Source organism: Zootoca vivipara, chromosome 2 (genome assembly GCF_965207765.1).
Source record: "Zootoca vivipara chromosome 2, rZooViv2.hap1.1, whole genome shotgun sequence".
NCBI lineage: Eukaryota > Metazoa > Chordata > Lepidosauria > Squamata > Lacertidae > Zootoca > Zootoca vivipara.
The window spans coordinates 28,313,140-28,327,302 of record NC_142584.1 but is presented as its reverse complement, the minus strand read 5'-3'; the positions used below and the strand labels follow the sequence as shown (position 1 = coordinate 28,327,302).

At 46.6% G+C, this 14,163-nt stretch overlaps 2 protein-coding genes across 2 annotated transcripts; one reads left to right on the top strand and one right to left on the bottom strand.

The window, feature by feature from the left end:
- The first annotated feature begins 2,873 nt into the window (after positions 1-2,873).
- Positions 2,874-8,957, top strand: SYNGR2 (synaptogyrin 2). Its single transcript, XM_035104224.3, has 4 exons — positions 2,874-3,013; positions 4,989-5,226; positions 7,243-7,382; positions 7,712-8,957. The coding sequence occupies exons 1-4, from the start codon at positions 2,900-2,902 to the stop codon at positions 7,910-7,912; spliced, it is 693 nt and encodes a 230-aa protein (XP_034960115.3). The 5' UTR covers positions 2,874-2,899; the 3' UTR covers positions 7,913-8,957.
- Positions 8,958-9,469: 512 nt separating this feature from the next.
- Positions 9,470-14,163, bottom strand: TK1 (thymidine kinase 1). Its single transcript, XM_035104223.3, has 7 exons — positions 14,055-14,163; positions 13,495-13,526; positions 12,454-12,567; positions 12,065-12,158; positions 10,976-11,065; positions 10,774-10,893; positions 9,470-10,639 (listed from the first exon to the last, which is right to left on the bottom strand). The coding sequence occupies exons 1-7, from the start codon at positions 14,118-14,120 to the stop codon at positions 10,451-10,453; spliced, it is 705 nt and encodes a 234-aa protein (XP_034960114.1). The 5' UTR covers positions 14,121-14,163; the 3' UTR covers positions 9,470-10,450.

Below are 14,163 nucleotides of genomic sequence, written 5' to 3'. Positions count from 1 at the left end.
TGGAATTTTAGGTGGGACAGAAATATTTCAACAAACAAACAAATGGGCCAGGACTGTGCAGATAAAACGTCAGTTCTGAGAGCTGAATAGCACATTCAGTTCTTATTCTCTGATTTAGGACAGATTTAGGACAGTGATGATTGTTGTCTCCGTTGTTTTTGGACAAAGCTGTGGCAAGAAATTGGATTTCCTGGGTGTTTTCCATCCATTGTACTAATCCCACCCAATTATCACCCCATCTTCTTTTTCTCTGCCAAGGAATTCATAAGGAATACTCCTTTTGTCACTCTAGTTCAGGAGACTGTAGCTCATTAGGAGATTCTAAGTTTCAATTTTTAATTTAAAAATAAAATAAAACTTAGATCCATTTTATCCTTCACAGAGCAAACCTCTCAACAGCTTGGTTTTTACAATGAATCTATGCTAGTTTCAGATACCTTTGTGGTGCAAAAAAAAAAAAAGGTGCAGTATAATCATAATAAAGTCTTCCTGTGGTCTACTCGGATTTTGTTTGAGGAGGGTTGTTTTTTTTAATAGTATAACCCCAACACTCTCTAACAGGGATCCTACTGCCCTGTGTAAAAGTGCAAGCCTGAAGTCCATTGGGGTCCCCCATCAAGTGAACTAAATAGCCATAAATCAGACAAGTTCAAAACGATTTTGAAATTGTATTAATCTACAAACACAGACAAAGAAAAGAAAAAGCAACACCTACAAAGCTACTTGTTCTTATGTGAAATGGTTTCTTAGCTTGCAAGCATGGGTGACATCTGATTGTCTCAAGAATTCCACTCGGGGTGGAATTCAACACTGCACTATTAAAAACGTTCTGTCTGAGAAAGCATTTCAGCTTACCAGAAAGAATTCATCCTGTGCACTGTTCTAAGGGTTCTCCCCCCACACCCTCGAGACAATTTGAGAGGGCCCATGAATGGGAAGAGATTCGGAAAATCACTTTTGTGCATGGTTCTTTGGGGGAATCCCACTGTCTGGGTCTGGTTTCTTTTCCTGCTTCTATGATCACTTACACTCTAGAAGTTCCTCCAGTTTCTCCTGAAACTGTCAAACGACAACCTTTCATCTTTTGCTATGGACATTCAACTTGTGGTGTCTTTCCCCCTATATTTCTATCTTCTCCTTGATGATAATTTCTGACTCATTTTCTTGCCCTGCTGTCCCAGGCAAGAACATACCGGTATTACTTAATCTCATTGTATAACACAGTATTCCCCTATTTTGTTCCACAATTCTATCATTAGTCTAGACATCTGTTAGGCTGTGGTGATAGAATATCCTAGCCAAGCATATTATTGCTGAAATCTGCAATTTACTCATATTTGCAGCTGGAACCCCGTGCGAATCCATTCTGGATTTAAAATCTTGCCCACACATTTGCTATGTGCCAGGTATCACTTCCACTTGCTCTGTAAGCTTTAGCTGCTTATACCGTAGCTATGAAACACCGACTACACAGTCTCATGATTCTATATGCCCAAAATTCTGGTTTTCTCTATAATTAATAATAAAATCATTTACAGTATTAGCTATATTGAATAAGCACACAATACCATGGAACTGCAAGTTAATCCCACAGAGCTACAATTTCCAGTACTCTTATCGAACTAGTTCCCATAAGTTGTTGAGCTATTTTTTTTAAAACGAAAATGCCAAAAAACAAAAAACGCACAGAAATTTCCCCCAGATGTCACTTCTGCCTTCAAAATCCCATAATGTCAGGGGAAATCTGGACATATGGCAACCCTACATAATTCTCTAAGGGAAGCCATATGCTTAAAATGTATGGGGTTGCATTCTGTTAGCACAAGGATTACTACCAGTGCAAAGGGACTTCACTCCCTCCCCTCCCCTGTGCACTACCTAAATCTGTCCTAGGTGTTTCCCCAACCTTCCAGAGCAGATGCAGTAGGAGATTTAAGTTGATGTCCAGATCCTTATTTCTAGTTCTCAGTCCTTTTCTATTAGCATGGGGCAGTATAAATGAGGAACTGACGTTTTCATGCCTTTGTGCCCCCAAATAAGATCTAAGGCAAAAACAGGCTGAAATGTGGTTTTATATTTTTCCTTTGTACGGTAGACTAGTTTCTACTTGCACACGCCACACTCTGACCCCTATCTGCATTATTCATGTAAAGTAGCGCCATAGCACTTTAAGCAGTCGTGGCTTTCACCCAAAGAATCATGGGAACTGTAGTCCGTTAAAAATGCTGAGCATTGTTAGGAGACCTCCTCTTCCTCACAAAGTTACAATCCCCATACAATCTCTCTTCTAGGGGATGCTAGGAATTATAGCTCTCTGGTGGGGAAAGGGGGTCTCCTAACCTCCCTCACCACTCATAATCTATAGTCCCCAGGATTTTTTTGGGGGGGGGGGAATTATTTAGTGGACTACAGTTTATTGTATACCGCTGATGGGGTCCCAGTCCTCCATCCAGAGGAGCAAAGAGGCATTGTCAAAGTTGAAAGTGCAAGGGGAAAAAACAACATCGAAGAGGATATGAAACGGCGCTGGTGAGGAGGGGTGTAGCCTGGGCAGAGGGGTTGTAGGTTGGGGAAAGCTCGGGCCCGCCCGAGACTCTCTATCCCTGAAGTACGGCTTGCACCTTAGTTCCAAGCGGCCATAAATCTGAAACCCAGCCTGCGAAGTGCGCTGCAGCCGGTGCGCAAGCACGAAAAGCCGCCGCCGCTTTCCAGCGAGCCGTTCAAGGCAGGAAACCCGGCGGGCGCGACCCCCCTGGCTTCCATGGTCCCGGGTCGGCTCTCCTCCCCTGGGGGCGGAGTGGAAAGGCGGGGCTTGCGGAGACACAAACACAAGTCGGGGCGAGGCGGGCACCGCGAGTTCCGGGCCGGGAGCGGGACAGCAGAGCGCGGCGCCTGAGTCATGGAGAGCGGCGGCGGCGGCGGTGGTGCCTACGGAGCTGCCAAAGCGGGCGGCACGTTCGACCCGTGGCGCTTCTTGCAGCAGCCACAGGTCATCGCGCGCATTCTGAGTGCGGTGAGTGGCGTCGGGCTGGGGCTCCGTAACGCAGCGCGGAAGTTGGGCTCTGAACTTTTGCAGAGGCCGCCCGGCTCCTTTCTAAACAGCCCCCACTGCACCCCGGGCAAGTCGGTGCGCGCGCGCGCGCCCACACCGCGCTTGGCCGCGAAGGAGGGCGAGTAATGCCCAGGGTGCCACTACTAGCTAGTGGCCCAGGTGAGTCTGGCGTAGCTGAGGTGGGGCCGTTAGGCACCTGGGCCGTGTCTCCTGCCACCACCAGCAGCACCCTAGGACGGGAAGTAGCTGAGGCGGAGCAATGCAGTGTCATGCAGCGCCGTCGGGAATGGAGACACCTGCTGGAGGCAACGGAAGCCGCCGCCGCCGCCGGCTAGGAGGAGTCTCTCCTTGTTCCGCTTCTGAAGAAGACGCGTGGCCAAGTCCTCTGGAAATTATCCAGTTCGGTTCGGGCTGGTGACGGGTCGCTCTTGGCCCCCGAAGCCGCATACAGACGGCAGGTGCACCCTGGGGACCCCCGCGCGTGGGAACCGGGCAGGGGCCGCTTCTGGTTGTTGGTCCGGTTCGGCCGCTGCCTCGCTCCCATTCATTTGCTTAGGATTGGGCAACTGCCGAATAAAGTCCACCGCTTTGTATTGCGGGTTGTTTGAGGAGAAGCAGCATGGTCATATGGCTGTCAGCTGATAGGCCTTGAGCGGAGCTAGGCTGCTGCCTTCCTTGTCTTTTGACGAGCTGGTTGTTCAAGGCTTCTGGGTCTGTAACAGAAATAGGAACGCCCTTCCCTATGGGCAGCATTTGTAGATTGCGAGAAACTCTTCAGATATATGGAGCGTTTGCTTGGCAGTGAGGAAGAGCGAAACTGCTTAGGAAGCAGCTGGCTCCCGAGTTTTGCTAGACCCAGTAAGACAGATCCTTTCATGGCTGGTTCCTCCAAAACAGCGTTTCCCAAGCCTGGGTCTTCAGCTCTTTTGGAATACAGTTCCCATCATTCCTGACCACTGGTCCTGATAACTACAGGTGATGGGAGTTGTAGTCCAAAACCAGCTGGAGGAGACCCAAGTTTGGGAAGCTCTGCTCCAAACATTCTGAGGGAAAGTTATGCTTCTAGTCCTCTGGTTTTCAGTGAGGGTTCTAGGAGCATCTTCCAGAGGTGATGTGAAATCCTGACGATAATGGCACTCCTTAAGGACAATCTAAAATTATTATAAGGTACTTATAATGGGAGGAGGCAGGCACGGAGGGTTGAAGTTATGGAGGAAATCATGTCATGTTAACAGGGGTTAACATGCCCGAGTCCTGCTTGCCTCATTTGAAAGACATTTTCTTGAGAGGTGAGCAAGTGTACTTCAAGCGTGCTTGGTTTTTGATCTGTGGCTGAGAGCAGCTTGTTACTGGTGAGGAGAAAATGACAGCTTTAAAATGAGTTGGGGAGGTGGAGAGCTCTGTCTGAACCCTGAAGTGGCTTTGTCTGAAAAGTCGAGGGAAGGCTCCTCAGCCATTTGTATGGTTCTCTTTCTGGGATGCACCAATCTCCAGTGCCAGGGGGTCTCAAACAAAACTCCTTAGCTGGTATGGTGTCTAGCTCCCATCTATAATTATTGCTCCTCTTTTCCTTAGGGTGAGGTTTGAACTATTGAGGCCTCTGCTGCTCCGTACTTTGTTCAGAATGAATGCAATGCAGCTCTCAGCTGTGCACAAAGATGCAGGTTGGGACCTTGCATGGGTAATGTTTTGCATAGAGGTGGGATTTCAGGATTTAGTGGTCCCAAGTTATGATGTTAAAAAGCACATGAAGCTAAGCAGTAACTGGTCTGGTCAGTAACTGGATGGGTGACCACCTCAGAACATGTACACTGCTGGGTTCCATGATGGCAGAGAGATGGGATATAAATGAAATCATGGTTGATTTGTGCCTTAACGGAAGCACCTCACTACTCTGGAAGATGGTGGGTAGCATTGTACTTTTTTGTTGTTGCAGATTTTTGCACTCATTGTTTTCTCCTGCATCATTGGTGAAGGCTACACCAACCGTCCTTCTTCCGACAAGCTGTTCTGCATCTTCAACCACAGTGAGGATGCTTGTCGTTACGGCATTGGCATCGGAGTGATTGCCTTCCTGGCTTGTGTATTCTTCTTGATGGTGGATATCTACTTCCCACAGATTAGCAATGCCACTGATCGCAAGTACCTCGTTATGGCCGACCTGGGCTTCTCAGGTATTTCTTATTGGGAGGTGTGACATGAAACAAGTCCTTGTGGGGAGGGAGGGCAAGGCACTGTACATTTTCTCTTCCTCCTCTATCTTTTCCCCACCCCCTTTGCAGAGCTGGACAATGCCTCCCCTTGTTTTGCTCTCAGTATGATGTGACTCTGGAACAGCTCAGCTCCCCTGGCATGCTGCCTGCTAGGGCTTGTTTTGTCTGAATGAAAGTGTCTTCCAGGAGAGACTGCCTGTGTTCCTAAAAACACTGGGATGCTATATTATTGGTAAAGAGCTGGGCAAGGAGGAGACGCCGTTGAATTGGTGCCCCTTTGTTCCCTGACATAAACGCCTTGTGCCTTAATACCTTGAAAAAAATGTCATACATTTCTTTAAGGAGGCTTCTAGATAGTGTTTGTTCTGCTTTGAGAAACAGGAGATTCTGGACTCCTATTCTAAGCCTCTGCCTAGATCAGGGGTCAGCAAACTTTTTCAGCAGGGGGCCGGTCCACAGTCCCTCAGACCTTGTGGGGGGCCGGACTATATTTTGAAAAAAAATATGAACGGATTCCTACGCCCCACAAATAACCCAGAGAGGCATTTGAAATAAAATCACACATTCTACTTATGTAAAAACACCAGGCAGGCCCCACAAATAACCCAGAGATGCATTTTAAATAAAAGGACACATTCTACTCATGTGAAAACATGCTGATTTCCGGACCATCCGCGGGCCGGATTTAGAAGGTGATTGGGCCGCATCCGGCTCCCGGGCCTTAGTCTGGGGACCCTTGGCCTAGATTAACTAATAATCAAAACTTGGCCCACACATCCTTCTGAGACTGTTGCAGAATATGCCAATTTTTGATCAGTGTAAAGTCTCCTCCAGACTGTCAATGCTTTGTGGGAGGGATTCAGGTGCATACCAGAACTTCAAAGCACTTTAAATCTGCAAATCTAAAGTGCTTCGTTACCCTAGCCTAGAACAATTAATCCATTAAACAAATTCCTGTATATTCCTGCATATAAGGCTACTTTTTAACCCAGGAAAATCTTCTCAAAAGTCAGGGGTCATCTTAAACGCCGGGTCGTATTTCTTATACGGCGAGTATATCCTAAACTCTATATTTTAACTGGAAAAGTTGGGGGGCGTCTTATACGCCCAGTCGTCTTATACGCTGGAATATACAGTATGTAGTTTGGAAGTGATGGGGGGAAAGTGTGATGCATTGAAAAGGGTGAAATAAACAAATGACTAACAGGAAGACGTGGAACATCCCACAGGCAAATCAGGATGAATGCTCATAGTTACATAACTGCCCCACCCCCAAATTATAAATGAATGCTCAATAACGATCAGACAAAAAGCAGGGTAGGTTTTGCACAAGCAAGCTGGAAAGAATGTTCATTAAACAAGTTGTCTGGAGGAGCTGTAGAATTTCCTGATAACCAGAGCACAAGTGGCAGGTATTTTATCATACAGTTGTAGCCCCAGTTGATAGCAGGAGCAGAATGATAGTGCTCTGTACTGCAGGCTTCCCCAACCGGGTGCCCTCCAGATATTGCTAACTATCTCTGACCATGGGCTATTCTGGCTGCGGTTAGTGGGAGGTGTCTCAGCACACCTGGAGAGCACCAGGCCGGGGTAAGTTGTTCTCCTTAACATCAGCTGAAGGGTACCTGTGCTTCTGTTAAATTTGAAGAGACTGGCAGAATAACCAGCAGGTAAGCAAAAAGAAATAGAAACCTACAGTTGTATCCAGTGCTGTGCAAACAGAATGGGATGTTCCCCTCCTCCTGCAGCCTATCCCAAAATCAGCTCCAGAGGGTTCCCAAGCCTCAGGAGCCAAGTTTGAGGGCGCATTGGGGGTAGAGCTGGGAGTATTGCCTGCCTAGAAGTCTGTTTTGACACTGAAGCTGTGGCATCAGATACAGCCCTTAGAACATGACTTATAGTAGGCCTTCATAGTCTGTTAATAAGTCACCCAGTCCCTTCCATTCTTGCTAAATATCTTTTTTCCCCTCTGTGCAGCTCTCTGGGCCTTTCTGTGGTTTATTGGGTTCTGCGTGCTGACAAACCAGTGGGCATCAACATCACCCCAAGATGTATTGATTGGAGCCGACTCTGCCCGTGCTTCAATTGCCTTCAGCTTTTTCTCCATCTTCTCATGGGTGAGTGAAGCCCAAGGAAGTCCAAGGTTGAAGTCAGACAGGCTGCAGGCTGCCAGCCCTGAACTGGGCATTGGCTATGAAATTGATAATTAAGTTTGCCAACGCCTGTTAAGCTGAGCTCAAAACAAGTAACTAGCTCAGATCTCTCTGGCCATTGCTTCACAAGGTGGCCAGAGAATTTCCCTGGCCTTCCCATCTGAAACAAAGCACTACTACTAAACTACCTTACAGAGGAATGGCTGTATAAATGGTTGTTGCATGTGACCAACCCTTCACAGACCGATCCTGGTCCTTGCCGGCCAGAGCTAATAGCTTGTTTCTGTCCACAGGGGCTCCTGATCACCTTTGCACTTCAGCGCTACCGCATGGGGGTGCAAGATTTTGACCACAGCTACGTTGACCCAGCTCCAGGACCTGTGCCCCCCTACTCAAGCTACCCCAATGTTGGTCATGAGAGCTACCAGCAGCCACCCTTCACTCCTCGCACCGGAGAGGACTCTGAAGGCTATCAGCCTCCGCCTGTGTACTGATTGCTACTAGCACTTCTTCAAAGCAGCTCATGGGGAATAGCCACCTAAGTGCAATTGATTCACTTGCTTGGGTTGGGGAAAGGCATCTACTGTGAAGAGTAAGAATGCCACAGCTTAACTATGTGTGTGTGTGTGTGTGTGTGTGTATTGGGTTCTGGGGTATCCTTGCTGTTTTCTACCCTTGCAGGAAGCTGCTTCTTGCAGGAAATACTTCGCTCCCCCCTCAGGGGTGGGAGAGGCTTTCTTTCTGGCCTGTGTGTGAAGTGCAAGGCATAATAGTTGCAAAAAAATAAAATAATGCAGAGGATATTCAGCTAACTCTACAACAGGAGCTAGAGATTTAATCCAGCAGTAAGGCAAGCGTCCCGTTACGTTGCTTCCTACTGCAGTTATCGTAGTGGGACCCTTGCTGCTGGCCACTTTGTGCCTTATCTGTAGATGCTGTTAAATCCTTGACTCATGCCAGCCACTGAGTGGGGTGGGGGGTTAGTTCCCATGGCTCCTATGGTGCTGCCTTTCTAGATAGGATAGTGCAGATGAAGTGCTTTCCTTACGGCTTTTCACTTGCTGCTGGATGGACCCGATGCCAAAGCTTAGGCCTAAAGGCCCCCTCATTTCTTTTTCTTTTTTTAAAATAACAATTTGTATATAAAGTCCTGGACTGAGCAATGTTGAATTTTTCCTGTGTGCCTTGTCTTGTTTCCCTCCCTCAATTGAATCCTAGTTCAAGATGGGAGGGGACCAGCTCCCTATCTGCACAGATATACTAATAGTGAAGAAAGATAGCTGGGGTGGGATGTACTACTCTGTATGCCTGTTGGGGTGGGAAGCCCACTTGCACAAAACTTAGACTGTCACACTTTCCTGGGTACCCTACAAGCCTTTCTGGGAAAGCTCCTATCTTGGTTTCCCAACTGTACCCGTTGTCTGTGTGTGTGTGGGAGGGGAACAGGAGACAACCCACCCCCCTACATGGGAAGCTGTTTGAGGATTTGGGAAGTGTTCTAAATCTGTACCATGGCAGAAATAAACCTCATCACTCCCACCACTTGGAATGTGAGCTTTTATTATACATCCTCCCCATGGCTTCAGGGGAGATGTTTATGTGTGAACCCCACTATGTGACAGAGGGCTAGCTGTGGGAAAATAATTATGCTGGCTGTAGCAAAGCAGTGGTGTAAGGTCTTGGCACCTACAGAAACAAGTATAAGCCTTATCTCAGCTCCTTTTTTTAGGCCGGGCTTTTTCACCTCCTGCTGTTCTGGGTTTTGGCCAACCAAGCACTCTAAGCAGCTGATGCTGTTTCTCCCAGTGCAGCTCTTAACATGAAAGGGTTCTGTACTATTGGGAGGAGGAGTATGGGCATTTTCAGTGGTGGTCCTATAACAAAATTTTCCAAGCAAGAAGCAAGTCATCTTCAACACTTCTGAAGGAGGGGGTTGAGATCTGGATGTCTCCTACAGTCTGAAAGTGGGTAGCCTTTAAAAACAAAATAGACACCTTGCTCTGAAGCCTGGTGAAATGGTGGAAATCAATAAAAAAAGGTCAAAAACGACATTCAGTATTAAGTTATTTATTAAAATAGCCTCATGAATAAGAAGACAGCAAATATTCATGGGGAACATAAGTGGCAGCAGAGCAGTCGGGGCATGTTTTTAAGTGCAAAATTGATGGTTTGCTGAATCAAATGCAGAAATGGCTACTACCATTAATCAGGCAGAAGACAGTAAGATCGAACTGCCAGAAGTTATACATGCCCCAAGTTTCATATATAATGAACATGATTGATGCTACCAGCCATCCTGAATAAATTAGGAAATCAAAGGCCTGACACAGGACACAAAATCTTAAAGCCAAGACTACAAAGAACATAAGAATTGCTTATTGCCCACTTCTGGAGACACATTATATCTATCAAACCCTTCTACAGAAAAGCAGAGGCCTCATAACTTATGCAGGATTAGTAATGTTTGTTAGTTTGGAAGCCTCACAGAACTATGCTATATACTCAACATGTAGCTGGATGTTGGATCAGAGAGATACACATAGAATTGAGGAAAATATTTTTTGCTCAGGCAGTCTAGTCTAGAGTTGAACACTATGTTCCATATTCCATGTTCAAGAAGGGTGAAAGACTGGGAAAGAGACTAGCCATTCTAAGGTAAATTATTCAACAAGGACACTGGTGTTTGCTGAAATAAGAGACAATGGCTTTAAGATATAAATATTCTAGTTTGACTAGGAAACAGGTTCTGCTAGTGAACAGAGGAAACTCCCAGTTCTATGTGACAGTAGGAAGTCTTTCCCCATAAATGTGAAGCCACCAAGAGGTGAGCTTTCAGTTTTTAGCACACCTAAATTGTTAACCTTTTGCAACATGCTCCAGCCTCATTTCCTCCTTTAAAAGCAGTTCATTCTTTTTAGTGTTTTCCCCAGTATTGTCCTTTGATCCACACACCTTTTTAACGGTATAGAGTTGGAATAAAGAACAGCACATCAATTAACTCCACTGAAGAAAAGGGCTGTCGCTTTCCTAGTTCAGTGTGATGGGCTCCACTGCATGATTTGACGAGCAGCCAAAGCCTTTCGGGAACCAGCGATATCTAGCTGCTTATTTCCTCCCGGTAGATTCTCTTTGTCATCAGTCGCCTGCTGCTGCGTCCGTTTCTTGAAGTAGCAGACCCGGCAGACTGAATGGTACTTGTCTGCTCCTCCGATCACTTCCACCTAAAGAAGGAGAGAAGCGTTAATTACTCAACAGGTATAAAGCACTTTCCTGCTGTTAGATTGATAGCAGGCACATCTCTGCCTCGCAGGTGGAAAGGAACCTTTCCAAGAAGGAAAGGGCAGTGGACTCTTACCTCCTTCTCTGTCCCCAGCCTCTTTGTGTAAGAGGCTTCACGGTAACACTCCATGCAGACGGCGTTTAGTTTCACCACACTCTCTGCTAAAGGGACCAGCTGCAAGATGTTGCCAAAGGCCTGCAATGAAACAACCAGATGCATCGTTGGGTTGGGACACATACCAGCCGGAAGAGAAAGTTAAGAATTTAGAGAGGTTTACCTTTCTCTGGAAGGTTGCATCAAGGGCGGCCACAATGACAGTCTTCCCTGCATTGGCCATTGCCTCGCAGAACTCTACAATGTCTGGAAACTAGACAGGAACAGAGGGAAATAGTTAGGTTCCTCCACAGTGGACAAGTATCTCTTAGAAATTCATAGGACTACATGTGACACAACCAGTTCTTTGGTTGTGAAGAGACGATGACATTCTTAAGAGTATTTGCATGGTACTCTTACAGTGAAAGCCTATGGGGTGGGGAGAATAGCCAGTGTGGTATGTCCTGCGGTTACTGAACTACAGTTGCCATCAGCTTCAGCCAACATAGCCAAAGGTCAGGATGACAGAAGCTGTAGCCACACCCTCATTGGCTAACTCTGGCCCACACATACCCATTCAGAAATAAGCATTCAATGGAACTTATTCCCAGGTAATAGTATAGAACTGTACCTTAACCCACCTATGTTTTAAGCAAAGTTAAGGAAGCCAACAGGTCTCACGTTCTCTAACTGAAGACTTTAGTGGGTGGCGCTGTGGGTTAAACCACAGAGCCTAGGGCTTGCCGATCAGACGGTCGGTGGTTTGAATCCCCGCAACGGGGTGAGCTCCCATTGTTCAGTCCCTGCTCCTGCTAACCTAGCAGTTTGAAAGCACGTCAAAGTGCAAGTAGATAAATAGGTACCATTCTGGCAGGAAGGTAAACAGAGTTTCTGTGCGCTGCTCTGCGATTCCCAGTATTTGGTATTCATAGCAACGCCTTCCATGTTCCTTTATACTGTTCTGTGTCAAAGAGGACTGCAATCCTACGTCTACTCAGAAGTCCCAATGAACTCAAAGGGGCTTATTCTGGGAGCATAAAATGGCAGCCCAAGTCCCCAGAGATCTGTGAAACAGACTTATGCGGTAGTGCTTGACTGTTGACCCAAGCCAGATTTATTTTATTTATATATTGTTTATTTTATAAACAAGAATAATGTTAGACAAACAAGTATACCAAGTTTTCATGTCATTTGTATATCACAAAAATAGCATAATGTGGAAAAAATATCTACAACATATGTTTCATTATTTAGAGAAGATAAAAGAACTTACAAACTGGCCTTCATCGATGCCAATCACAGCAGCGTTAACGGCCTCTTGATGCACATCTTTGAGACAACAAGCTGAATAGGCTTCCATGGTATTCCTACATAGAAACAGAAATATTTGTGATAATTGGAATGCTTTGGTTATAAGCCTACTCCATGGCAAAGAGTTCAGTTTCCAGTGGCACTTACAGAATGCTCTCGAATCTAAATAGCAGCTACGTGAGAGAAGACTTTAAACAGGGAAGATGCTTGAATCCCCAGAGGTCATATATTATAGCGAAGCATTACAGTGCCAACAGTTTTAGATAACAGTCTGTGGGAAATGGTGTGCCTGCTTGAATTTTCCCAAGCATATACACAGTATAGATTGGCCCTGACATTTTAGCAATTTACCTGTCATGTGTGGAGACGCCATTGACACAGTAGCGTGTGTCCTTGGAATACTTGATCACCAGACATTTGTACTGTGCAATTTGGAACCGACGGACCCGGCGCATGAGTTCAGTGCTGCAAAACAAGAATGGAGATGTCCAGTGGCAAGCATAAACCAGGAAAGACTGAAGTGTTTCTGGTCAGAGAGAAACAAGCTCTTTTACTAGAAGGGCACATGTGGCTCTATTGTGAGTCAAAAAAGCTGCAGCTGCTACATGAGGGAAATTACAAAAGCACACGACTGACTGCTTTAGTCACTTCAATGCTTCAATGCCTACAATCATGGAAAACACATTTCCGTCCCAGCTCTGGCATAGACTTGCATTTTAAGACACTGGCTTTTGTTCTAAAGAAGGCAGCACTATAAGTTTGGAGGTGAAGGGTAAAGAAATGGCAATTGCCTCTATTCAGTCCATGGGATCTACTCCTTTCCCTACAGTCTTGATTGGCTAGGGCAGGCATAGGCAACCTCCGGCCCTCCAGATGTTTTGGCCTACAACTCCCATGATCCCTAGCTAACAGGACTAGTGGGTCAGGGAGGTTGGGAATTGTACTCCCAAACATCTGGAGAGCCGAAGGCTGCCTATGCCTGGGCTAGGGCATGGAAAAGTTTCATTCGATTTGTCTGCCAAGTGGCACAACCCATTATTTGCTCTGGTAAGAGCAAATGATGGCCAGAGCCTATTTTATATAGAAAGCAAACTTTTTTGGGCAAGCAAGGTGCAAATCCAGCATAGGAGACAGTGCCACTTTTGCACTCATTGGAGGATTTGCAGCCCATTAGCCCATGCCTTGATATATTTTCACCCCTAGCTTACTGAGGGAGGAAGCAGTAGCGTTGTGATGATCAAGCAGGTAGAGCTCCGGCCAGTTGTGCCTCTTGTAGAATCCATGTTACAGATCAGCCACGCCAATTAACAGAAAACTGGTGTGCTGGGCCCAACATCCAGACTACCAGTACAAATAATAGCAGCACTTATTTCAAATCTGCAGTGTACATACCTTTTCCCGGAGAACATGGGTCCAAAGATGACCTATAGAGGTTGGAGGGGGGGAAAGGATTTAAGAATGTTTTCTTCTTAAAGCTAAGTACCAAATATGCAGGTTGCAAGATAAATGGCTGCAATCAGAAACAGGTTGTTGAACTAGACTGAGCTCCTTTTAAGCCTGTAATCCCTACAAGAGCCCGTCCATTATCAGATGGAGCAGCTCTCTAAATGCCACATCCTAGGAATTCCAAGAGGGGAGATGGCGGTTGTGTCCCATGCCCTTCCCATCTGCACCGTGAGAACAGGATGCTGGGCTAGAGGGGACCTTCTGGGCCCTTCCCGCGCCCTCACGTAGCCTTTACTCCCATTCGGAGCCGGAAAGGCGAGTATCGTTTTCGCACCCCCAGTTCCGCAATCGAGGTTGCTACTCCCAAAACCTCTCCCTCCCTCTCCTTGGCAAAGCCAAGGGCCCCGAAAACATCACTATATAAAGGCGAACCTCCAGCCTCAGAACTATCAGCCGCTCCCATTAATAAGCCCGTGTCACATACAATGACACCAACTTCTACGTGCCTGTATCTGGCCGCGGGCCTTGAGGGGCGACCCCGGCTGCACTCCCGGCATCATCAGGCAGTTCATGGCTCCGATTCCAAGTCCTTTGCCCGGGCAGATCCACCTAACG